At 45.3% G+C, this 26,664-nt stretch overlaps 1 protein-coding gene across 5 annotated transcripts in view; it reads right to left on the reverse strand.

Moving 5' to 3' along the window:
- The window catches only part of Atg7 (autophagy related 7), a 215,374-nt gene that overhangs the window by 75,751 nt on the left and 112,959 nt on the right, over positions 1-26,664 (reverse strand). For all 5 annotated transcript variants that reach the window (XM_021164861.2, XM_021164859.2, XM_085840150.1 and 2 more), the window contains one exon: positions 5,627-5,749. In XM_021164861.2, the coding sequence (XP_021020520.1) occupies positions 5,627-5,749 (123 nt within the window). The remainder of the gene's footprint in view (positions 1-5,626; positions 5,750-26,664) is intronic.

Genomic DNA, 26,664 nt, shown 5'->3' on the forward strand with positions numbered 1-26,664 from the left:
TGAGTCAGGAAGTCGGGGCAGCTGTGCCTGGCCTATGTGCTACCTAGTTCTAGGAATTCACTCACTTTCCACCTTCTGGCTCACAGAATCCATCGTGAAAAGCCCCTCCAACTCAAAATTCATCCAGTTAGTTTAATGTATTCATGATTTAAAGATATATACAACTGCCAATCAAAGTTGAGGATCCAGTCAGACAAACCCAGATAGATAAAATTCCTGTCTGACATGACTGACTCAGTTTAAAAAATATTTTTAGGTTAATGTAATATCTTGAAGTCTTTATGGTTTAATGTCTTTTGGTCTTGAATTTCATGGTTGAAAGAGGACTCAAGTCTCACAATTTAAAAAGGATTGTGTTCCCATGGTTTAAGGAGGACTAGAGCCTCTCTTCCATTGCTCAGCTGTCTTGTCTGTGTGTTGCATGTGACTTCCCCATTCTCTCTGCCATGGCCTCTACATAGGTTGTGCCACTCAGCCTCCTCTCTGGAAGGCAGGATTCCACGCAGACTTTGCTGTCTTCCCTTCAGCAGGACCGTCCCTAATGCCCACATATATAAACATCTCAAATTTCTGCAGATAACTCTGACAGCAAATAAAAGGGACACACTTTACACAGCGAGTTCTCAATGGGATGTTGCCAAGCTGGATTTCAAAAGACAGGCTCCAGTTTCCAAGCTAAGCAGTGATTGGCTCTGTGCCTGCAGTTTCTGCCTCCCCTCCCCTCACTCAGGAGAGAGGGCCAAGGCTGACCTGGAGGGATTGCTTCATAAGGAAAATTCAGTGCAGGGCACCATCCCAGGACAGACCAGGGGAGACAGGCTATCAGAGGACTCTGGGAAGACAGGGCTAGGTGCTTGAACAAGCCCATGAGTTCCCATAGTGAACTCTCTCCACTGCAAACAGGTCTGAGTGCTGACACGGGGGTTTCCCACAGCCTCCCCTGGCCTCCAAAGGCATATTTGTCATCAGAGGCTCTTGATGAAGCTGTACATAAATATCTGACTGTTGTTAAATACAAAACAAAACAAAAAACTATTCCACAGAAACCAAATCAAAACCAGCTGTGAGGGCGAAGGGCCAGAAGCTTGGGGTAAGTGCAAAGGCCGGGCAGAAACACTTGTTAACAGCGTGGCTGACTGAGCAGAACAGGAAGTCTTTCTGCCCATGAAGTCACACCATACGGCTGCCATGTTTCTCCTGTGACTTCTGCTGTGAGGACAACGGACATTCTACCTTCTAGAATTCTATATCCCAGTGAGTTAAGAGTTTGAATCTCAACTCCGGATGGGTCTGTCAGTGCAGCCCTCTCTGTGGCTGCCAGCCTGCAAGGGGCTGTACAGCCTGTGTTAACAGTTGGTAGTCAACATTCCTCCCCCGTTATCACTAATTAGCTGCATGAATCTGCAAGGGGGATGCTGCCTCACAAAAACCCGAGGATGTAAACGCCTTGAGCACAATGCTAAGGATGGACGGTGCTGACACCACCCATGGTGTAACTGTCCTGTGTTGTCAAGAGGCCAGAGTGAGGGGCAGTGAGCCTGGAGTTAGTTAATCCCAGAGGCAGGAGAATGCTGGCTTCTGGCTATGGGATCTGGGAATTTCAATCTCTCAAGGATGGACCAAGATGGTTTGTTTCATCAGCTCCCTTAGGAGTCATCCTTTTTACTTTAGTTAGATGGAATAGAAAAATATATCTTGGTGTTTCTCAGAGCATGATGCTGAAACCACAGTTGGAATAAAATAAAAACACAGAAACTGATATTTTGTCCCAGGATGAGAAAAAACCCCAGAGGCTAAGTTGAGCCAGTTTCATAAAACAAGGCTAACGCTTCTGCATGTTTGAGTCAGACTGAGACTTTCCTTAGGAAATCTAGCAATTAAAGCAACCCTTCAGGAACTCCTCAGCAGATCTGTCACTGAGACATGGTATGGTCCATCAACTTGCAACTCCCATTTCCTTAGGTTGCAAAGAGACTGGAGGAAGGACCAGAGAGTCAGGGCCCGTCTCCATGGGCCAGCTCTACTCTCAGGAAGCTGGGCCTCGAAGGTGAAGCATGAAAGCATCCTCCATCATGGCCATGCTTCAAGCATGTAGGAGGCTAAGTGGGGCCTTTCCTCTGTGGGGACTTCTAACATCCCATGGGCAAAATGAAAGCACCATTTGACACCTAGATCGGATTCAAAGAATGTGAAAGAATCTGTCCAAGGCCCCAAGGCCATGGCAAATGGCCTTTCCTAAGTTCTTTTAACTTTTCAGTGTTAAATAAAATTAACCCTCCATACATAGTCCACATAAAAACACTTAGATTGTCACTTGGGTGGCAGATCTCTGTGGTGTTAGATGTATATAGACCAAGCCTTGGATTGTCACTTGGGTGGCAGAGGTAGACAGATCTCTGTGGTGTTATATGTATATAGACCAAGCCTTGGCTCCAGGTGGTTAGTTCTAAGCCATCCAGGGCTACACAGTGAGACCCTGTATATAAAAACAAAAACTACAAACGACAGAATTGTACAGGAGAGCTGTCATGTGCTTTGTAACTTGGGAAGGCTCAGGGCATTGGTGTTCTCCTCCCCAGCTTTCCAATGACCAAATCCAGCTTTTGTTTATAAAGACAGTTTCTCATCCTTTAAAACTAAGAGGCCGGAGCTGGAGAGATGGTTCAGCAGTAAAGAGCACTGATTGCTCTTCCAGAGGTCCTGAGTTCAATTCCCAGCAACCACATGGTGGCTCACAACCATCTGTAATGGGATCTGATGCCCTCTTCTGGTGTGTCTGAAGACAGTGACAGTGTAATCACATATATAAAATAAATAAATCTTAAAAACAAAAACAAAAACCAACAAGACAAAACAAAGCCCTAAAGGGCTAAAGGGAATGGTGGTTGTCTTCCTAAAAGGCTTTTTTACATCCTGACTCTCTGAGTCTTGGAACTTACCGCATACAGATGACTAAACATTTCTGATGGCCCCTCAGCTCCCTGTCAATACCTTTGCTTCTCACAGTGGACATGAGCCCACGAGCATAACCGTCTCATTGATCCCTACCCTAATAACCAGCATGGTACAAGCAGCAGACTTTCAGACATGGGTAGTAATTTTAAAATCACACACGTAATCATGTATGCATACACATGGTTCTGAGCTTCAGCACCACAAAAGATTAAATCTTTCTATAGACAACATATATGATGAAATAATACATATTACTTTGATGAGTCTTTGCAAACACCAAGCCCAAGAAAACAGTTCATTCAAAAGGGAAGTGATTACCATCTTTATGAGGTTGTGTTTAAAAAATACAGATGTTCAGATTTTCATACTGAGCACCAAAAATAAGTATATAATCAAAATACTATATTTATATAAATAGATTTTTTTGGCTCTGTTTTGTATATGAGATAAGGTTTCAGGTAGTACAGGCTGGCCTTGAATTCACTATACGCTGAGAGTGACCTTGAACTCCTGATCTTCCTACCCTGAGGAGCTGAGGCTTGGGCTTCCACATGCTAGGAAAGTGCTCTACCAGTAAGCTGTATCCCCAGCAATTCTCAGACATACACATTTATTCTCTCTCACACAAGTTCTTTTCACTATCCTGAGTGGGACAATGATTTTTGCTATTATCAGGTCCCCTGGTGAGGACACTATTTTTGCTTTTCGTTTAAAGCTTCTATTTAGAGCTTTGGCAAGTCAAGGGTTACATATCCAAACTCCCAGGAAGGCTGTCAACTGCAAAACATGAAATAAACCCAGAACATGGCTGAAGGATGAAGAAACAACAGCTGTATCTGTCTCCAGGAGAGGAAACGGGAGCCACGTGACAGGTATGACTGTGTTTCTATAGACTTTCCTGATGCGGTGTTGGCACTGGACCCAGGGCCTTACATGCTTGAAAGTACTCTACCGCCGAGCTGCATCCTCAGCGCGTCACACGTGTTATGCAGTCAAGGCCTGTGTCGAATGCGTCATTTGTGTGGCTCCCTCTAGTCAAGAAGCATGCGCCTGTAGTTGCCAGATTTGATTTTTCAAAGAAGTTGAAAATGAGGAATTTCAGACTTTAATGTAAAAATCATAATTTTAAAAGTCTGGCTTTCTTCGAAATTTAACACAGGACAAGCTTCAAAACACCACAGCTGTAAGCCACATCTGGGTCATAGACTTATTATCTTTCACCTCCAATGTTATGGGACATTTAAGACCCCAGAGCTAACTTAGTGAAGAGCTTAAAATAATTAATAAGCAAGCAAACTAACAAGAAACCCACTCAGGCTTGCAGATGAGGCTCTACTTTCCTACCCACAGCCTACTGGTACCAAGGCTTGCTGGAACCTCTTTTTCTCTGGGTCTTTGAGAAGGGCATGGCCAACTGGGCTACTAAAACACAGAGTAACTCGATATGATCAAAGGTTGAGCCACTACCCTGACATCTTGTTTGTGTCTCTAGGGTGAGATCATAGAACTCTCTATTCTTCTGGGTGACTTGGAAAATCCCTTTCCCCATCTTGTCAGTGATGTCACAGCTGCAAAGACCTGCAGGTTCCGCCTCATGCACTTTCAGGCAATGGCAGCTGCCATTAGCATACCCTGAAACCTGCCTGGGGCCCCAGTCTCAGTCCTAGGGCACAGCTTTGTCTCTCAGAGTTCTCCAGAGATGGCATTTCCTTCCTAACCCTGAAGATGAGGGACTCTCTCTGCAGGGGTTTTAAGTACCAGACATCAGTGAAAGATCACATCTGTTTAATGACCCTGCATGGGAGCAAGTTAGAGATAAATCACTTTCAGTTCTAAGCAAGTGCTAGAGGACAACCTTGTTTCCTGGGTGTGCCTGAAAATCACCCCAACCTGCTCACAAGCAGCCCTGTTCTGGTTTTTCCAAAGGTTTATTCACTCAGAGCTCATCACATCTCTCCAAACAGCAGCCCTTATTCCACTGGCTGGCCAGAACTGGTCCAGCTCAGCCACTCCCTGACTACTTGGGGCCTCCTATGCAGTGTAGAGACATAACTCCTGGGATGATTATAAATGATCAAGACTTGTGGCTCTGTAGCCATGTCTGAGATTGAACCAGGTATTCAGAATAGGGGTGACAGGGGCTTCCCTGCACAGCCATGGCAGTGCCTTGAGGGTTCAATTCACCTCGTGACCCCTTCAGGGGAAAGCAAGTTCACTGTGAGAACCTGGTTTCACTCTCAGTCTGTGGCTGTCCCTCATTCAGGGTGGGGACCTGCACAGCTCCCAAGCCAGACAGGGACATTTCACAGCAGACCAATGTTGGCACCTAAGATTGACTAGACTGTCAACAAGTCATTCATGCTTTCTCTGATGACACAGCCCAGAGTTCAGGATCCTCCCTAACTTGTGTCTGGCAGAGCCCTTATAAGGAAACTGTTTACCAATAGCTGTACTCAAGCAGACCCTCCAGAAACACAAGGAATGCTAGGAAATCAGGGGCCAGACTTGCTCTGCCCTCTTGGTGCTTCGGGCAGACACTTTAGCATGCCAGGGTGCGCTCTGCTCTCAGGAAGAAGAAGTCAAAGTCAATCTCTCTATTTTCTTTCTCACAAAGGCAAGAGTCAGGCAGGTTCTGTCCTCAGTCCTCAGGACAGAAGCCAAGTGTTCTTACCTCAGCAGCTTGGGTCTCTTGATGGAGCAGGGTAAGGCCGGTCAAGTCCTCTAAGAAGGAATGTGAGGAGTTGAACACCTTCGCTAGGAAGGTGAATCCTTCTCGCTCGTATTGGTCAAGAACCTGCAAAACATTGGGAGTTTTAGAAAGGGGAATGCACTATGGTGGTAGATATGCTTTAAAAGGTTCTGATTTCTAACAAGCACTTGCTAAACACAGGGCAATGGCTCAGCAGGCAAAGGTGCCAACCACCAAGCCTGACGACCCAAGTTAGATCCCCAGGGCCCACAGAGTAGAAGTAACTGACACCCACAAGTTGTCCTCTGACCTCCATATGCACTCCTTGGCACATGCACACATGCACACTTGCTCATACACACCACACACAACTAACTATATGTAAATGAATGAATGTGATAAGAACATTTAAAAAAGAAAATAAAACAGTGTAAAATGCTATTTGACAGGCTGAAGAGAGCCCGGTGACTAAGGGGACAGCTGCTCTTGCAGAGGACCTGGGTTCAGCTTCTAGTACTAACCAGCAGGTGACTCAAAGCTGGTGGTAACTCTAGCTTCAGGCAACCTGATGCCCCTGCACTCACATAAAGACATGACAGATGGCCACACACACATAAACACACATTGTCATTCTCTCTCTCTTAAAAACATCTGTAGGAGAATGAAGACCAAAGTGTGGACACTGTGCACCTTCTTAGAATTGGGAACAAAACACCCAGGGAAGGAGTTACAGAGACAAAGTTCGTAGCTGTGATGAAAGGATGGACCATTTAGAGACTGCCGTATCCAGGGATCCATCCCATAATCAGCTTCTAAACGCTGACACCATTGCATACACTAGCAAGATTTTGCTGAAAGGACCCAAATATAGCTGTCTCTTGTGAGACGATGCCGGGGCCTAGCAAACACAGGAGTGGATGTTCACAGTCAGCTATTGGATGTATCACAGGGCTCCCAATGGAGAAGCTAGAGAAAGTACCCAAGGAGCTAAAGGGATCTGCAACTCTATTGTTGGAACAACATGATGTACTAACCAGAACCCCGGAGCTCTTGTCTCTAGCTGCATATGTATCGAAAGATGGCCTAGTCGGCCATCAATGGAAAGAGAGGCCCATTGGACTTGCAAACTTTATATGCCCCAATATAGGGGAATGCCAGGGCCAAAAGAATGGGAATGGGTGGGTAGGGAAGTGGGGGGCGCTATGGGGGACTTTTGGGATAGCATTGGAAATGTAATTGAGGAAAATATGTAATAAAAATATTAAAAATCAAAAAAAAAACATCTGTAGGAAAGGATATAGGAGGAGTGAGTATTTATTCTTCACATCTGCTTGGGAGAGTCATGACATCTGTGTAGATGCCAACTTTCCCGATAAAGTAAGTTTCATGCAAGTTCAGTGAATGTTCTACAAGACGCAAGCTACGGGGCCCAAGACTCACTTGTTACAAAATAAATAACAGATGAGGAAAGATCCCAGGAAAAATGGAAAGTAGTCAAGGGAGTAGGCAGGACAAAATGGTCTCGTAGAAAGCTGACATCCCAGCTAGCAAGAAAGCACGGTAAAACGTAACTGTTAGAAATGGAACTGCAAATGTCAACAGGAGTGCCACACACAAGGGCAATCAACACAAGAATATGCTCAACATCCTGTGGTCAAGACCCACCAAAGGGGTTATAAAGTCAAGATCTGGGACACTTGGGACTCCCATACAGTATCAGAGGAGACCATGTAGAAGCCGACGACTTATGTGCTCTATGACTCGGAGACCCTTGATATATAAACAAAGATGTGCACAGAAGCATTAGCAGGCAGAAGTAAGTGTTCCTGGCAACACTTTTCATGATAACCAAGCTAGAGTCACTTCAGTGACTATTCAGAATGGATGACGAAATGAATGGAATATTATATGGCAACAGGAATTAAAAATATACATGTCAAACATTACAGAAGGAGGACCCTGTACACAGGTCACAATTACCTTTATACAAAGTTAAAAATAAAAACAGGTGAAATTAATCTAGGGTTTTATAATTCAAGATTGAGGTGGCCTATGGAGAGACTGTACCTGGAAGAGCAATGCTCAGGGTGGCCCACAATGCTAACAATGTCTGGGCTCTAGGTCCATGACTACCTGTTGTGAGAGTCCATCTGAACAGTCAATGTGGACAGGATTAGCATGCTAGCCTTCACATAAAAGGCCAGAGATAACAGGCCAGTTGCCTTGACAGAGAAGAAAAGCTCTCAAAGCAAAACATATGACTGTCATACAGAGTGATCACAGCAGCTGTCAACTGAAGCGCAGGCAGTGAGATGCAGGGTCTAGAAAGTTCTAGAACCCAGAAGAGACAGGCAGAGTAGTGTGAAAAAGACAGCAGATTGAGGGCTCGCCCAGGAGTCAGTGGACACGTGAACAGACAGCTGAGACGCAGTAACTCAAGAAGTAGAATTAAAAAAATTCTCCTTTTGGAAAAGCATAAATACCACAATTCAGCAATTTCACTTGTGAAAGTTTCCAGGCAGCTGTCTGTAGCATGAACACAGATGTAAGATTGCTCACTGAACCACTGTAGCAAAGAACCTTGAAAACAGATATCTGACAGGGGACTGTGCAGCCATATTATGCCACACTTACAATCAGTGGCATATCCTGTAAGTCATTATAAAACTTACATGGCTCTGAACAACTGGTACAAATTGATTTCCAAGATATAGCAATATATTAAACAAAGCCAATATCCAGACTGTGTATGTAGTGGTGTGTTTAAAGGATGGAGGGAGGATAAAAAAGGGGGAAACCAGGCTCCTTCAGTGGTCTCGGTGTTCTGCATCTGAAAATCTCAAAATACGCTGAGTGCTAGAATGGTGCCACTAGCAGAACTGTCCACATGGTCTCCTGTGGCTAGTCACAGGTCAGATTCAAGCATACTACAGTTACTGCATAAAGCTGCCCTCAGACCATGAGTATAACCTGCTTAAGAAGTGCAGGTGGGCTTAGTGTTCAGGGCCAGCTCCCCTGCCCCAGGTAGTATGGAAGTTAAGAAGAGGCAGAGATGTATGGGAAAGTCAGGGTCTGGGGCTGGAGGAGAGGAAGGTGGGCAGGGGAGGTATCTCAGCAGTGCTGGGTCACTGAGCTAAGGGCTTGCTCAGGACAGGCTGGCTTAGGGAAAAGGTGAATGAGGCTACATCTGTGGGTTCCCTAGCTGGATAAAAATAGGAGATACTTAAGAGCCGACAGCGGGCTGGCAAGATGGCTTAGTGGTTAAGAGTACTGACTGTTCTGAAAGTCCTGAGTTCAAATCCCAGCAACCACATGGTAGCTCACAACCACCCGTAATGAGATCTGATGCCCCCTTCTGGTGCCCTCTTCTGGTGTGTCAGAAGACAGCTAAAGTGTACTTATGCATAATAATAAATAAATCTTTGGGCCGGAGCAAGCAGGGACTGAGCGAGCAGAGTTGACCTCAAGCAGGGCGGACTAGAGCAAGCAGAGGTCCTAGAAATTCATTTCCCAACAACTACATGAAGGCTTACAACCATCTGTACAGCTATAGTGTACTCACAAACATAAAATAAATAAATAAATCTTATCTTAAAAAAAAAAAAAAGCCCCTCAAGAAGGGGCTGAGAAAGGTGGGTATGGTGGTGCACACCTTTAATCCCAGAGGCAGAGGGTTGGGGGATCGCCATATACTCAAGGCTAGCCTGGTGCACACTGCCAGTTACAGGCTAGCCAGGGCTACATAGTAGATGCTGTCTCAAACTAAACCAAACTAAACCAAACCAAACCAAACCAAACCAAACCAAACCAAACCAAACCAAATCAGGCGGCCGAGAAGAGCCCAAGCAGGGAGAAAAGGATCCATAGGCTACAGGTCACCTTGGGAGACCTGGAGAGCTGAACAGCCTGACTCAGCCACAGTCATCAGCTTGACAGCCCAATGCATGGGTTTCAGAAATCACTTAAGAGCTGGGCTATGGTGGCTTAAGCCTTTAATTCTAGCCACTCTAATCTCTGAGCTTGAAGCCAGCCCTGGTCTACAGTATGAGCAATTGCTGTCTCAAAAAAAAAATAAATAAAAATAAATAAATGTATAAATAAATAAATAAATGTAAATAAATAAATACATATTAACAAAAAATAGAAAGCATTTAATAAATATGGATTTCCTCACCCTCAATGAGATTCCTCACAAATCAGACTGGTGTCTCAGGAGAATAAGTATTCAAGTTAAACAGAGGGCTTCCAAGTCTGATCTATTTGGTGATGACTCAGTGCAAGTGGACCTCTTGTTGGATCTTGGTTGAACTCTTGGACTTTAAGCCCTTGTTTCTAAAGATCACTGTGTAACCCTTCAAATCTGTGAGCAGAGGAGAGACAGCAAGGACAAACGAAGGACAGGCAGCCTGTAACCAGGGTGGACAATTTAATTCTGAGGCTTTAACAGTGCTGGCTAGAAAGTATGTGGAAAAACTTAATCCTCTTGGGGTGTGTGGAATCACGAAGGGACCTCCAGAGCTGCAAGTTAAACTGCTGAACCCAAGCAGCTCGTGAAAGGTATTAGGCCTTTCTCCTCTTAGAAGGGGCTTAGTCTTCTTAGAGGATGGAATGTAGCTACAACTATAAAAACAAACAAACAAGAAGAGGAAGGAAGGGAGGAAGATAAAGTGCATCTAACAGTAACCTCCAACCTACACAAGGCACAGCACTACCCTTGAGCTAACAAGGGTGCTGAGCCCTAAGACTGCAAGTTTCCCACAGGTTGGGAAGATTTCCCTAAATAAAGCAGTGTTACATATCATCTGCTTCTGCTCACCCCACCCATTTCTGCTCACACCCTTGTCCACCCTAGCCCAATCTGCCATAAAGGTGCTCACTTAAAGGTCAGAAGACAACCTGTGGGAGTCAGTTTTCTTCTTCCATCATTTGGGTCCTGGATATTGAACTCAGGTTGCTAGGCTTGGTGGCCAGGACCTTTACTCCTGAGCCAACTCGCTGGCTCCGTGTTCACTCTTGTCTAATGATACCTGTCCTTTCCTGATATGAGCCGTTGCTCAACCATTTTGCACAGTAGGTTTTTGTTATTTATGACATATATGGAAACACATCTCTGGACTAAGATGGTCGAACGTCTTTGTAGAAACAATGCTAGTAATATCATATCTCTATCTGAGACTGTGCTAACTCTTGCTCTCTGCTCCATCAAATCCATAGTCTACAGCTAAGCACTGAAGCCCACCGAAGCCTTTCAGTTCAGGGCTACTCTGGAGAAGGCTTTCATAGGGATTCTGATCTCATAATGATAAGAAGTAATGTTTTTCTTTAAAAAATATTTTTATTACATTTATTTAGAGTCATGTGCAGGTATGTTTGCCAAAACACAGAGAAAAGCCTGTGGAAGTCAGTTTTCTCTTTCCACCATGTGGGGTGGGGTCCAGGAACCTAACTCAGGTCATCAGGCTTGACAGCAAGCACCATTCCCCAACTGAGCTGGCTCAATGTAATAGCTTTCATCTATGAAAAGCAAATGGATTATTTTTCCTTCTTTCTTTCCTCCCTTCCTTCCTTTCCTCTCTTTCCTTCCTTCTCTCCTTCTTCCTTCCTCCTTTTCTTCTTCCTTTTCCTTCCTTCCTTTTCCCCTTCTTTTCTTCCCTTCCTTCCTCTTTTCCCTCCCTTCTTCTCTTTCCTTCCTTCTTTTTTCCCCTTCTTCCCTTCCTTCTATGTATGTGAGTTTGCATGAATTTATATGCACCACATGAGACAGGTGTGCACAGAGGCCAGAGGGAATTGGATCCCCTGACACTGTTGTTACAGGTAGTTGTGAGTGGCTTAATGTGCTTTATGGAAATCAGTCCAGGGTCCTCAGCAAAAACACTACACACTCTTAATCACTGAGGCTGTCTCTCCAGCCCCTTGTCTATTATTCTTCAACAAGGGCTGCACAAAACATACACCCCAGTCTAACCAGCAGCTTATATATTTTTAATGGGGATGTAAGTGCAGTTTCTGGAAAGCTCTTGTTAAAAGTCACTTTTGTCTAGCATTGTGCTTTCCTGCACATGATGATTCAGAACTATACACGGTACCTACCTCCTACACATGGTACCTACTTCCTACATGTGGCACCTACCTCCTACACATGGCACCTACCTCCTACACATGGCACCTACCTCCTACACATGGCACCTACCTCCTACACATGGCACCTACCTCTGCAACATTTACTTAGTTGAGATCACAAAACAAAAATCTGTTTCCTACATTGAAGTCTCAGGCAGACTAAGCAGAATTTTGAAGAAAATAGCCAGTCAGAGGGAACCTGCACCAGGCGGGAATACCTGCGCTGTAACAGACAGAGGGAGCCTTGGAAGCCTCAGAGGGAAGACAGGGAAACCTTCCAGGAGGAAGAGGCCCCCAGACTTTTGTGAGTTCTACAGCCTAGAGCTCAAGTAGTTCTCAGAGTGAACATCAGAGAAAACCCACTCTGCTTCCAGCAGGTGAGTTACAGCAGCTACGCTTTTAACACAGGCAGGGCAGAGAGTGGATCCTAACAGAGCCTGCCAAGAGAAATACCCATCCGCCCTGCCCACGGCCCACAGAAGGAGAAAAGAGACACATCCCAAGGCTCAGGGACTAGAGGGTGTCCCGCTTCCCCTTCCCCTGCCTGTCCCTGTTTCAGTAAGGCCCACTTACATTTTTCTTTACGGGGCATCATTTCTAGCTATGAAAACACAAGGAAAGCTAACTAAAGGCAAAAACAGTTTGAACAGAGTAACCAGCCCCAGTAAGCACGCTGGGATTAGAAGACCAGAAGCTGAAGCAGCTTGAGTCAACACGATGAGAACACAGGTGGAAAACAATATGGAGGAGGGCAGGCACCTACAAGACACAACAAAGGCTTTCAAATTTTTATTTTAAATTACATGTATGTGTCTCTGTGGATATGTGCACATGAGCGCAGGTGCCTTTGGAGGTCAGAGAGGGCATCAGACCCCTCCTACTCACAGCTGGCCTTAGAGGTGGTGTGAGCCTCTGCCTTGGGTGCTGGGGACTGAACTCAGCCATGCTCTTGACTGCTGAGCCACCTCTAGCCCCACATCTGGCACTGTGGGTTACAGGGACTGAGTCCAGGCTGTCAGGCTTGCCTGCCTAATGCTTCTACCCACTGAGCCACCTCTCTGCCCGATTCTTCTGATTCTTTATCTGTTCAGAATAACAATGTACATGATCATGGCTACTTATGCATGTGTCACCCACACATATGTACACATGTGTAACAGAAATGAGTGGCAGCAGTGACACAAGGCCAGGAAGGAGGGATTAGGACACTGCGTTAGCATAAGGTGTCTATGCCTGGCACAGCACTGCAGATTAGCAGCGCTGCAGCAGCTGTAAGGTATATTTAGCTCTAGGGCAGTGTAGTGGTTTGAATGAGAATCACCCCCCCACCCCCAGGCTCAAGTGTTGGAATGTTTCATCCCCAGTCAGAGGAGCTATTTGGGCAGAATTAGGAGATGTTGCCTTGCTGGAGCAGGCATGGCCTTGCTGGAGGAAGTGTGTCACTGGAGGTGAGCTTTGAGATTTCAAAAGCTTGTGCCAGGTCTAGTTTTATGATCTCACTGCCTGGAACTTGCTGATTAGATGTGAGCTCTCAGCTTCTTCTCCAGCAGTGTGCCTTCGACCTGGCTGCTGCCACAGTCCCTGCCATGATCACCATGGACCAGCCTTCTGAGACTGTAAGCGAGCCCCCAACTTAGTGCTTTGGGCTATGAGTTGCCTTAGTCATAGTGTCTCCTCACAGCAATAAAATGGTACCTAATACAGGCAGATATTAGAAAAGATGAAATTATAACATATATGTTGAGAAAGGAAAAGAAAAACTGCAACAGGCTGGTACCAGCTCTAGTTGGCCCATACAAGTTTCTGAGAAGACTTCAAAACAAGTAAAGTTGCCAAGTAAAATGAGCGGCTCAACAATGCACAGCTCATAAGTCTCCAAGTAGGCATGGCTCTTGCTTTTTTGGTTTTGATTTTACCCTGTTACTAATGGAATTCAGGACCTCAAACATGTGAGACAAATTCTCTATCATCTCTGAGTTCTGTTGCCAGCATTGTAATATCTGCCCCTCCCTCCCTCCCTCCCTCCCTCCCTCCCTCCCTCCCTCCCTCCCTCCCTCCCTCTCTGTGTGTGTATACATGTAAAGGTGCTTATGAAGGTAGGATTTGGAGGTGTGTATGTGTGTGTGAACACATATTCAGGTGCATATGAAGGTAGGATGTAGAGAGGTATGTGTGTATGTGTGTGTACCTGTGTGCAGGTGCTTATGAAGGTAGAATATGAAGGCATCTGTGTGTGTGTGTGTGTGTGTGTGCCTGTGTGCAGGTGCTTATGAAGGTAGGATATGAAGGGGTGTGTGTGTGTGTGTGTGCCTGTGTGCAGGTGCTTATGAAGGTAGGATGTGGAGGGGTGTGTGTGTATACACATGTGTCCAGGTGCATATGAAGATAGGATGTGGCGGTGCATACCCATAGTTCCAGCTGAAGAATGAAGATCAATTAAGTCCAGGAGTTCTAAGCTGTGGTATACATGACAATCAGTTGTTTGCACCAAGTTTATTATTAATATGGTGACTTTCTGGGGGTAGAGAACAACAGGGGTTGCCTAAGGAGGGGTATAATGACACAGGTCAGAAAAAGGAGCATGTTTGGTGCACATGGGGACTCACAGCCAACACTGGCTGGCTTTCCTTGATCACTCTCCATCTTTCTCTTCTCACTGGAACTGAAACTGAAACCCACTGACAGAGCTAGGCTGGCTAGCCTATGAGCTGTTGGGATCCTCTAGTGCCTGTTCCCAAGCAAGATGGGGGTTCAGGCATGCAGCCTCATACTCAGCTTTTTATGTGAGTGTTGGGGACTCAAACACAGATCTTCCTCTTGTCAGCAGTCACTTTATTGACTTAATTATTTTCCTAGTCCCACCAAAATATCTGAGTCTAGGGATAACTAGGAGGAAAGTTAATAGGACAGCAGAGGAGGTAAAACCACTGTTAGCACTAGAGATGTCAACCATGCTCTATCAGCATGAAGAGATGCAGCAGGCAGGAAGCTAGCAAGGACACATCTGATTTCAAACTGCTAACTACCATTGGCTATAACTGATATCCTGTAGCTGATCACAGCCACAGAATGCACCTTCTTCCCAGCTACGAATACTTACTGCTTTGAAGTGGATCCTTGCTTGTTCCCAGCTCATGGGAGCTGCTCATAACTGCCTGTGATCCTAGCTCCGGGAACCTGATGCTCTCTGTTTGAATAACTGTGTGCACACAGCACCCTCCCCCACTCATATATAGGCATGATTGAAAATAAAAATAAAATACTTTTTAAAAAGAAGTTACACAAGGCCTCTCTCAGAGCACAACAGAAAGCTGAGAGTAATAAAAACTGCTGAACGCAAAACCCCTGAGATGGAGAAGCAGATCGATGTGACACAAGAGTCAAAGACAAGATGCCAAGAGAAATTAAAACTATTTTGAACTAAGTGCAAAAACAGCCAATGCACGTGAAGGTCCACAGTGTAAACAGTGCTTAGGAAGAAACACAGAGCGGAAGGAAGGAAGGAAGGACGTGCTCTTCCCAGTGAAGAGGAAAGAGCATGGCCAGTCCCCAGAGACTACACGCAAGGGAACCCTAAAAAGGAGAGATCCAAAGTACGCTTAAAACAGTGGTTCTCAACCTATATCAGATATCCTGCATATCACACATTTACATTACAATTCACAACAGTAGCAAAATTATATTTATGAAGTAGCAGTGAGTAAGCTTATGGTTGGGGTCATCACAACATGAGGAACTGTATTAAAGGATCTCAACATTTAGGAAGGTTGAGAGCCACTGGCTTAAAAGAAATCAAAATCCTGACTTGGCTTCTTTTTACTAAAAACAATTGAGTTAATAATTAAGATCCTTCCTCCCCTGAAAAGCAACAGGCCCAGAACTGCCATACCTTTAACAATACACTAGCCAGGTGTGGTGGCACGAGCCTGTAACCCCGGGACCTGGGAGGCAGAAGCAGGAGGATTATTTGAAGCTTGAAGCAAGCCTGGTCTCATAGAAATTCCAGACTAGAAAGGACCACACAGTGAGACCCTGTCTCAATAGATGAAGAAGTAAATAAAAGCAGCCAGTTTCAAGGCTGGTTTAACAGCCAGGTCCACTGCTGTGGCAAGAGGCTAAAAAAAAAAGTACATGATCACATCAGTAGTTTTATAAAAATATTTGGCAAAGTCAAAAACCCATTTATGACAAAAACTCTTACAAAACGAGAAAAAGAAAGTTTCTTCAATGTAATTTCTACAAATAGTCTACCAGTATTCCTCCCCATTACTTCCTTGCCTCCTTCTGTTCCTTCCTTTTAAACAGATATGATGCTGATACATGCCTGGGCTAGCCTCAGTCTTCTCAGTCTGGGTACTACAGTGTGCCCCAGTGTCTCAGGTAAGTCTGATGAGGCAAATGGAAGAGCTAAATAAATGGCGGGCACTCCAGGCCTGCAAATGGGAAGATGAGCTGCACCAAATGATGGCTCTCCCAGCATAATCTATGGAACTGATGGGATCCCAGGAAACCCCAGCAGGTGTCAATGATAGGAGTCCAGGGTCTTTATAGGGCAAAAGGATGCAGAAGAGCCAACACTGCATGAAAGGAGAGGAACTGTCGGGGACTGCCATAAGCCAAGGTTAAGATCTACTGTACAACTGCAGTCATAAAGACAGTGGGGTTGGCCAAAGAACACAACTGGACCCGTGGGACAGAACAGAGGGCTCAGAAACAGACCTACAAGAATGTGGTCACCTGACAGAGGAGTAAAGGGGATACAGTGAAACAGTCCAAGGATCCCAAGCTACAACAGTCGTGGGCCATTGCTGCACACTTATCAGGATAGCTGACAGACTAAGCATTCGGACTGGCAGAAACGTCACTCACTGCTGGCACAGACCCATGGTCCTTTGGAAGGTGTTAGTGGTTTCTTATAAAACCAAGGCTACTCTTCCATCTGACCCAGTAGAGCCCAGAAGACACGGCCACACTAAAGCTTATGCACAGATGTGAACAGAAATAACTTGTTTCTCTCCAAACTGCTCTTCAGTAGGTAAACGAGCGGCACAAAACAGTGGGATAAGTAACCAATGCATCCAGACAAGGAGTGATCCTCAGCATGGAGAGAGTATGAGCCATTAGGCCCTCAAGAGACACAGCAGATTATAAGTGTCTGATGCAGAGATTATACAGCAGAAAAATGTGCATAAGCAAGACAAGGGGTATGTGCTGTATCCACAATGTGACACTCTAAAAAAGGCAGAACTATGGAGCCTTAAGATTACTGGGGCAGGGGTCCGTGAAGCAGATGTGCTCAACTATACTTACTGTACACAAATATACTATACTCATGAAAAATGTTTTAAAAAGATATTTTAAAAGGTCATTGGTCAGGGAAGTAGTAATACTGTTTGGCAATGTACCTTTATATATATTTGCCCAAAACATATAAAATGTATAGAATTAAAAGTGAACCTTGATATAAACTATAGGTTTTAAATGATAAGTATCAGTGTGGGGTCATGAGCTGGGATGATCAGACTAGCGGCTGCAATAGTGAGGAAGCTGTATTCATGTGGGGCATAAGGGGAATATCTCTGGATTCCTCTCTTAATTTTGCTATGAATCTAAAACTGCTAAAGAAATAAAACAGTCTCACAGACAATTTAAGAGTAATCTGCCCAATGCCCCAGTATGGTGACAGAAGGCTATTGCTGGACACACCAGGGCCTGCCATTCCCATTCTAAGAGAACACATGAATAAGACATTCTCCTCCCTTACGAACAATCACCCAGCTGGCTCTGTGTGCAGAGGCCTTACTCCGCATTGAGTCAGGCCTGAAGTTTCTTAGGACTTTTATAGGTAGAGCGACTGCACAGGGGAGCTCTCTGCTCTGAGCTGGGCACACTGCTGATAGGAAACATAGCTATCATCCTAGGCTAGTCTGTCTGCATGTTCTGTTGAACACAGGCAAGACCTACTCATAAAGCCAGGCCTAGAAAGTGGAACAGATATGAGGTCAAGGAGCAAAGAATTGTTCCAAATCGGAGCACTGCCTGGGCTGCTGCCCACATGTCAAGAACGTAGCCCATGTGATCCAAAAGCCACTGGAGAGTGCTCACTGCTGTCCAGGTCACGTGAAAACTGGGCAACAAGGTCATGCAGAGGACTCAAGAAGTTTTCACATCAAAACATCAGCTGCCTTTAAACTTGAGATGACCGACTGTGACCCCACATCCAACAAAGGGCTAATATCCAAAACATATAAAGAACTCAAGAAGCTAACCACCAAGAAACTAAATAACCCAATCAAAAAATGGGTTTAGTGGAGAACTAAACAGAGAATTCACAGCAGAGGAATCTCAAATGGCTGAGAAGCACTTAAAGGAATCTGGGAAGTCCTTGGTCATTAGGAAAATGCAGGTCAAAACAACACTGAGATTCCACCTTACACCAGTCAGAATGGCTAAGATAAAAAAAACTAGGTGACAGCACATGTTGGTGAGGATGTGGAGAAAGAGGAACACTCCTCCATTGCTGGCGGGATTGCAAAGTGGTAAAATCCACTCTGGAAATCAATCTGGCAGTTCCTCAGAAAACTGGAAATAGTTCTACCTTAAAACCCAGATATACCACTCTTGGGCATATACCCAAAAGATGTTCCACCATGCCACAAGGACACATGCTCCACTATGTTCACAGCAGCTTTATTTATAATAGCCAGAAACTGAAAACAACCCAGTTGTCCCTCAACTGGAGAATGGATACAGAAAATGTGGCTCATTTACACAGTGGAATACTATTCAGCTATTAAGAACAAGGATATCATGAGTTTTGCAGGCAAATGGATGGAACTAGAAAATATCATCCTGAGTGAGGTAACTGAGACCCAAAAGGATGTGCATGGTATGTACTCACTAATAAATGGATATTAGTTTTAAAAAAAAGTACAGAATTTCCAGGACACAGAACTCCAGAAGGCTAACAAGTTGAAGGGCGGATACCTCAGTCTCACTTGGGAGGGAGGAGAAAGCAATCACAGGAGGTGGGGAGAGGAATGGAGGGACCTGGAAGGGAAAGGCAGCAGGGAGGGGAAGAGGGGAACATAATCAGGTACTTGGGGGTGGGGAACAGAACCGAATCCCTGAGGGCCAGCAGAAAGAATCGAAACAAGCAACCTCAGGAGATAGGAGGTGGGAGGACCTTCTAGAATGTACCAGAGACCTGGGAGGTGAGAGACTCTCAGAACTCAAAGGGAGGGACCTTAGATAAAATGCCCTACAGTGGGCAGGAGGAACTTGTAGAATCTACCTCCAGTAGAAAGACAGGGCACCAAGTGGAGGGAGGGAGTTGCCATCCCACAGTCAAAACCTCTGACCCAGAATTGTTCCTGTCTGAAAGAAATGCAGGAATGAAAATGGAGAAGGGCCTGAGGAAAAGGAGGTCCAGTGACAGACCCAAATTGTGATTCAGCTCAGGGGGGAGGCCGAAAGACCTGACACTGTTACTGATGCTATGGTGTGCTTATAGACAGGAGCCCAGCATGACCGCCCTCCAAAAGGCCCAACAAGCAGCTGAAAGAGTCAGATGCAGATATTTACACCCAACCAATGGACAGAAGCTGCTGACCTCTGTGGTTGAATGAGGGAAAGGCTAGAAGAAGCTGAGGGAGGAGAGTAACCCTATAGGAAGACCAGCAGTCTCAACTAACCTAGACGCCCGGGATCTCTCAGACATGAGACACAACAAGGCAGCATACACTAGCTGATATGAGGTTCCCAACACATAAACAGCAGAGGACTGCCAGGTATGGACTCAGTCAGAGAGATGCACCTAACCCTTGAGAGACTTGGGGCTCCAGGGTGTGGGGAGGTGTGGGGACGGATGGGGAGTGAGGACCTGGAGATGTGGGATGTGGAACAGTGGGAGGGTGGACCAGGAGGAGGATAAAGTCTAGACTGTAAAAACAAACAAACAAACAAACAAAACAAAACAAAACAAAAAAAACTTAAGAATAAACTTTTTAAAAAAGAAAAAAAAGAGTATCAGGTATCATTGTATTTTGATCAGAATCAAAGGCTTGATCAAAATCAAATCTAGATGCTGGTGTTTGAATGAGTTGCTGGTATATCATACAACTGTACTAAACAAAATCAAAGAGCCACTTTGTTCTCAAAGTGACCTTCTATTGAGGTCAATTGAGAAGGAAAGATGTTCAGTGTGGGGAGCTGGTATGCACCTGGAAGTAATCCCAAGACTCAGGACCATCCACAGGGAACATTTCCCATCCTAGTTCCCGAGAAGAGATTTCAGGCAGACACTGAGCAAGAGTGAATCACAGCAGGAATGTTATGGATCTGCTCCTAAAATATATGATTGTCCCCAAATTAAGTTTACAGAAACAAAAAAATACCTGATGGAGAGACACAGAAAGTATCCCCAAAACAGTAGAGTGAAATTCCCAAGAATATCCTCCGCCCTCACTGGGAGAAAGGGAGCAGCTACACATGTGGGACTTTTGTTCAAGGGAAACAGAGACCTGGCAAAAGCAACAGGTTTGTTCGTGGCTTTGGTGTTTTTGTTTGTTTGTTTGTATTTTAACTTTCCCTGTGCCAATCCTTTCCACCTCAAACCACACAGGAGCCATGAAAACCACTGATAACAATACACATGGAGAAAGCATCTAGGAGGGGCAGCTTTGGGTGAGAGGTAACTTCCCAGCCTGAGCTAAGTTCTCAGATAATTGCTACCTTTAGGAACTCCTGGAAGCGTTCCTTCTCCTAAGTGGTCCTTATGTGACCCGAATCAGAACTGACCTACTGTGAAAGTCTCTTTCCTGGGGCCAGTGCCCATAGGCTAGTTTGTTTAAAAGTCATCAGCTGTTAAGGTGGTAGGCAGGTTAGCAGCCTGAGAAAAAGGAGCCCATCAAAAAATGTTCAGGAAGATGTGGAAACTGTCCCTGGAGGCTCTGACGAGCTCAGTGTATTCTTGGCACTGCAGAAGAGCACGTATGGGCATGATGCTCAGGTCATGCTCCAAACCACCTATGAGCTCAGCCGGGCTCTGAGAAGGCTGGGCGCTCAGTGTGGCAGACCTGAGCATTGTGCCAGCAGGGGCTAAAGGGCCGGGCAGAATTAGTAACTGCCTGCCTGCTCATGGAAGCATGCCCCGGCGTGTACAGAGCCCCCTGTGAGCCTGGAAGGGGCATTTAAGGAAATCTCTATTTACTCCTGACCACAAAGCTAACTGAGAAGAGACTCCAATACCACGCAGGACTAGATTGCAACCTAACATAATCCAAGTCAAATAGTTCAAAAAAGTCACTGAAATCAGCAAACACTCAAAGAACAAACCACAGAGCAGAGAATATGATGGTCCAACTGGAGGCACTACTATTCAAAAGGCCCAGTTCTCTAAGGGGTGAGTATGTATGATCAAAATACATCATTTGTATGTGTGAATTATGTAACACAGGAATTCAGGAAGCTATTTTCAAGAGAAGGATTTGCTATTTTTTTTAAAGATTGATTTATTTATTTTATGTATGAGTACACTGTTGCTCTCTTCAGACACACCAGAAAAGGGCATTGGATCCCATTACAAATGGTTGTGAGCCACCATGTGGTTGCTGGGAATTGAACTCAGGACCTCTGGAAGAGCAGTCAGTGCTCTTAACCACTGAGCCATCTCTCTAGCCCAGTATTTGCTATTTTATAATAAACATTTCCAAAAATAAATTAACCCCCTCACATATTTGCTTATTTTATGTTTTTGTTTGCCTACATGAGTTGACATTGAACAAGGGTCCTCTGCAAACTTGAAAGTGCTCTTAATCACTGAGCCATCTCTCCAGCCTCAACAACCATTTCCTAAGAACTGACCAGAATTTCACAAGCACAACTTTGTTGGAGGGAGCATCCCCCGACCTCATCACCAGGCTCACCAAGTACTCTCCACGGGACTCCTGGGACTAGTCTCAAACTGTATATGAAATATATAACTTGCTCATAAGAAGCTCTTCTGACTCTGGATTTGACAAGGGTTTCTTCGCTTAACTGACAACACAGGCAACTGGAGAAAATAGATGTGTTTTTACTTCACTGAACCTTAAAGCTTTTGTTTCCAATGACTACAGGAGAGGGAAGAGAGGTCAGAGAATGGAAAATGTCAGCATACTATAATATACATGATGCTGTGCATATATACTAATTCAGTGCTTGGTACCCAGAACCCATCAATCACCCTGACAACCCTCAGTAAAATCACAAACACAACTGACACATGGCTTAGCTAAAGGTATAAAAGTGGTTACAGAAAGACATCCTACATCACGGGTCCTTAGGGCGGTATACTTTAGAACCTCAGGGAGATGGACCTTGCATGTACCTACAGGACACCACCCTACATCTGTAGGTGACTGTAAGAAAACTAAAAAGGAAGATAGAGGTGGCACAGTGTCTTCCAGACAGGACAGGACTCACAGTACCTGTGTGTGCCTGCACAAGATGAAACCAATCAACAGTCTCGAGCATAGAATGGGAAGGCGTTCAAGAGCCCCCACCCCTGAGAAACTTTGGTGACAGTTAATGACTTCTGGGGAGGGAGCCAATTTTCTTTAAGGGTGTGGCCTCTGGTAAGTCCATCATGCTCCAGGACATGGCGCAACATATCTAGGCAGTTCAAATTGGACACCATAGATTATTTAAAAAACAAGCAAGCAAGCAAGCAAAATAACAGGACACAAAGTTGGAGGTGGATCTGGGGAGAGGAGTGGGAGTATGATAAAAACACACAGTACGAGGTTATCAAAGAATAAAAATGGATAGCAATGGTATGGTAAGAACTGGAGCCTTCCCGCACTGCTGCTGAGGGTAAGGAGGCACAGCTGTCAACCAGCCAACAGTCATCTCCTAAGTATAAACTCAAGAGATGTGAAAACCTGTCTTCACACACACACATTCCCAGCAACCACAGGCAGGCACAATCCCTGTGCCCATCAACTGACAGGTATGGGCTGGGTCTGGCAGTGGGGCGTCATTCATCCCTGAAGAGAGGAAGATACTGGAACACTATGGTGTGAAAAGGCCTTGAAAACATCATGCAGAGTATAAGAAGCTATTCTCAAAAGCCACGTTACATGAACTGCCCAGACTAGGAAAGCCCGGAAAGACGACCTGGACAGATGCTTGGCAGTGTCAGGGAGAAGGACGGGCTGACAGGGATCACGGATGGGTAGACAGCCTGTGGGGAGACTGACAAAGGCATACACGGTGCACTCTGCATGGTGGTTGCACAGTCTTCAGAACATACTGGGAAAAGACAACAGAATTGTACTTTTAAAATGTAAACATTTATCAGAGTATGTGATTTCCATCTTTTTTTTTTTTTTAAGATTTTACCTATTTATTTACTATATGTAAGTACACTGTTGCTGTCTTCAGACACTCCAGAAGAGAGAGCCAGACCTCGCCACGGATGGCTGTGAGCCACCATGTGGTTGCTGGGATTTGAACTCTGGACCTTCGGAAGAGCAGTCGGGTGCTCCCACCCACTGAGCCATCTCACCAGCCCTGTGATTTCCATCTTAAACACGTGCCCAGACCCAGTGAAACTCAAGACGAGGACCCATGGAGCTGCTGAGACACCACCTCGCAGATGAATACACAGGTCCATGTGGGGACTCCCAGGAAAGGCTTCTTTGCCACAAGTCATGTCTCATCAGCTAAGTACCAAGGCCATTTTCCACTAGAATTGTTCAACTGTGTGTCATTTCCTGTGAGCTAAGTAAGTACCAAGGCCGTTTTCTGCTAGACTTTTTCAATTATGTGTCATTTCCTGTCAGCTAAGTCAGTACTGACTTAAGTTGATCACATAAAGACCAAGAGTACATCTAAAGATCTGTGAGATGCAGAATATCACAGGGAAGATAAACACGGAGAGAGTTTATCTGCAGGCTTCAAGCACAAGGGAGTGAGAGGGACTCAGAAAGCCTGTGTGAACCCTTGGAAAAGCTAATGTGGAAAGGATGGAGGGATGGAAAGAAGGAATTGAGGGGGGAGGGTAGGAGGGAAAGGAGGGATGAGTGGGAAAGAGGAAAAGAAAGGGGAGGGGAACAAAAAAAAGTTAAGGAAATGCTCACCTGACCCCCCCACCCCCTTGAACCATCCCTGCTTCTAGGTGACTTGTCTTTCCAATTCCATCAGAAATGAAATTCTGGCACCCCACGAGCTGGTTTATGACCAGGTATTACAACAGCCACTCATTGGCTACTCCATGCCCAGCCCTACTCTCTTTGTGTTATAGCTGTGTTTGCCCTGTGACAGGCTCTGGTCTCAAGTGCATACAGCGAGATATTGGCTTTTATTTCTTTGCCAATGGCACAATCATTGGTTTCTACAGCCAACTTAGGAAGAGGAGAGCCAAAGATGATTTCCTACCTGAGATTTAACTACATTTAAAAGAAAGAATCCAACTATGGAAGATAACTAATTCACGGGGGAAATCCTAAAACTGAATGAGTAGATTACAAGTTTACAGGTTGCATTCTTTAATTTTTTAACTCACTCTCTCTCTCTCTCTCTCTCTCTCTCTCTCTCTCTCACACACACACACACACACACACACAAACGTATATTTTATAAATTTTATGGATGGTTCAAGAATAGATATCACAGTCACCTTGAAAGATAAAAAAAATATTTTTGACAAAATTCTATATTCCTTCATACTTAAAATCCTGCAGAAATTTGGAATATATATGTCAATGTAATAAAGGCCATAATGACAAACTTATAGTCAACAGTATATTAAATGGGAAAAATGCAAAACATTTTTGCTAAAATCAGAAATGAGACAATGCTGTCCACTTCTCCACTCTCCTTCAATACAGCACCGGGAATCATAGTTCCTTAGAGAAGGAAATAAAGGGGGAACAAATAGGAAGGGAAGAAGTCAAAGCCTCTCGATTTGCAGAGGACATGATTCTGTACATCCACTCTAAAGCCTCTGCCAGAAAACTCCTACAGCTGATAAAACAACATTCAGCAAAGTAGCAGGATGCAAAATTAACACACAAAACCCAGTAGCCTCAGACTACCAAGACAACCCCCAGCTGGGGCTGAGCAGACTGGATGGGTAGTGAGCCTAAAATGACCACTAGTCCGTAGTTCCTGTAGCTGGTCAGCAGCTCCCTAGGTCATCGGTGGGAACAAGGCTGGAGTGGAGTAGAAAACTCAGAAAAAAAGTCCTGTCAGGAAAAGACTTCAGATACAATAGAGTTCTTCCATAATGAAGGCCTTTTTGCTCAGTAGGGTATGGTGACCTTGATAAGTTCCTTCACAAATAGTGCAATGCCATCATTGGAATATAGTTAGGGTATTTGCTACTAAGCCTAAGGATACAAGTGCAATGGAGTTATTATGAAATCATATCTCTATGGTAGAAGTTAATAGTAGGGCAGAGAAAACTCCAGTTGGGAGTCATGGGATTGGATTAACTATAAACTGTATGATATGCATGTGTTTGGTGGGTTATTATGTGTTATCATGTAAACAAAGTCTTACTGGGAGAGTAAACATATAAGCTTGAATAAGGCCTACTACAGATTCTAGAATAGTAAGTTAAGTAAGAATAATGAACGTAATTGTGGCAGTTGTGCACTAATATTTATAAAACTAATGTAGTACTGCCAATTAGGTATATTAAGAATATCTTTCAGTAATATGATGACTTCTGCCCAGTGCCGCACTCACAGGCAAGGCACAGCACTCCTGAGACCACTCCAGAGATGACTCCAGACTCAGGGACCCTGGGTGCTACAAGAAAAGCAAATGAGTGGAGGCCATGGTGGAATTCTGGCTTGTGTGTCACTGGGGGTTATATCTGGGTCTGTGGCTTTGCAGCAGCGGGCATCTGCTATCATCAAAGGCCAGGCGGATGCCCTTTGTCTGGGCTGTCACCCAGGCCATGTTGTTGAGCTGTCCCCACCCCTCACCTGGGCTTTGTGGGAGAGCTGACCCTGAAGGTGTGAGAGCAGGAGAGCTGTCCCACCTCTGGCCAGCTGCAGTACTCAGGAAAACAGCACCACCGTTCACCCAGGAAACCTTGGTTGTGGGAACTATGGGTGAGCTGGCCCTAAGGGTATACGTGTGGGAGAGCTGGCTCTGCCACTCATTAGCTCTGTGGTGGCATGGGTGATGGGAAGATGCCCTCTCCCCTCATTCCTTGCCACTTGCAGCAGGCAGAAGAGCTGGCTCTGCCCCTCACTGGCTGTAACACTTGGGAGAGCAGGCCCTGAACCTCACCTGGGCAGCATAGACAAGCTGGCCCTGGTGACAGGGGCATGGGTGAGCTAGCCTAAGAGCATGAGCATGGGAGAGATGGCCTGGCAATTTGTCTACCTGTGGTAGTGTGGACAAGGGAGAGATGGCCTCCTCACCCCTCTAGTCCTGTGTCGCCTATGGCAGGTAGGAGAGCTGGCCTAGGGAGAACTGGCTCTGTTCTTCACCAGCTAAAACACTCAGAAGAGTGGGCCCTACACTTCACCTGATCAGCAAAGTAGAGCTGGCCCTGGCTGCAGGTGTTGCAGGGGTTACAGGTAAGCCAACTCCATGGGTGTGAGAGCGGAAAGTGGGAGAGCTGGCTCTACACCTTGCTTGCTGCTGCATTGGATGAGCTAGCTGGGGCAGTGCTGGAGAGCTTGCCCTGGTGGTGTGGGTATGGGAAAGCTGGTGGGCTGACCAGCTCAGCTATCTCCCAAGCCCAGATCCAGGGCTTTGAGTTGACCCACCCTAACATCCACCCCATCAATGAACTGCTGGAGTGTGTAAAGGAGCTGGTCTTACAGATCCAAAGCTGCAGGATCTCTATGACAAAGGGCAATAACAGGCTATCAGAGAGGGCTCTCAGTGAGGTTCCA

Source organism: Mus caroli, unplaced genomic scaffold, assembly GCF_978045245.1.
Source record: "Mus caroli unplaced genomic scaffold, Mus_caroli_1 scaffold_7, whole genome shotgun sequence".
In the NCBI taxonomy this organism is placed as follows: domain Eukaryota; kingdom Metazoa; phylum Chordata; class Mammalia; order Rodentia; family Muridae; genus Mus; species Mus caroli.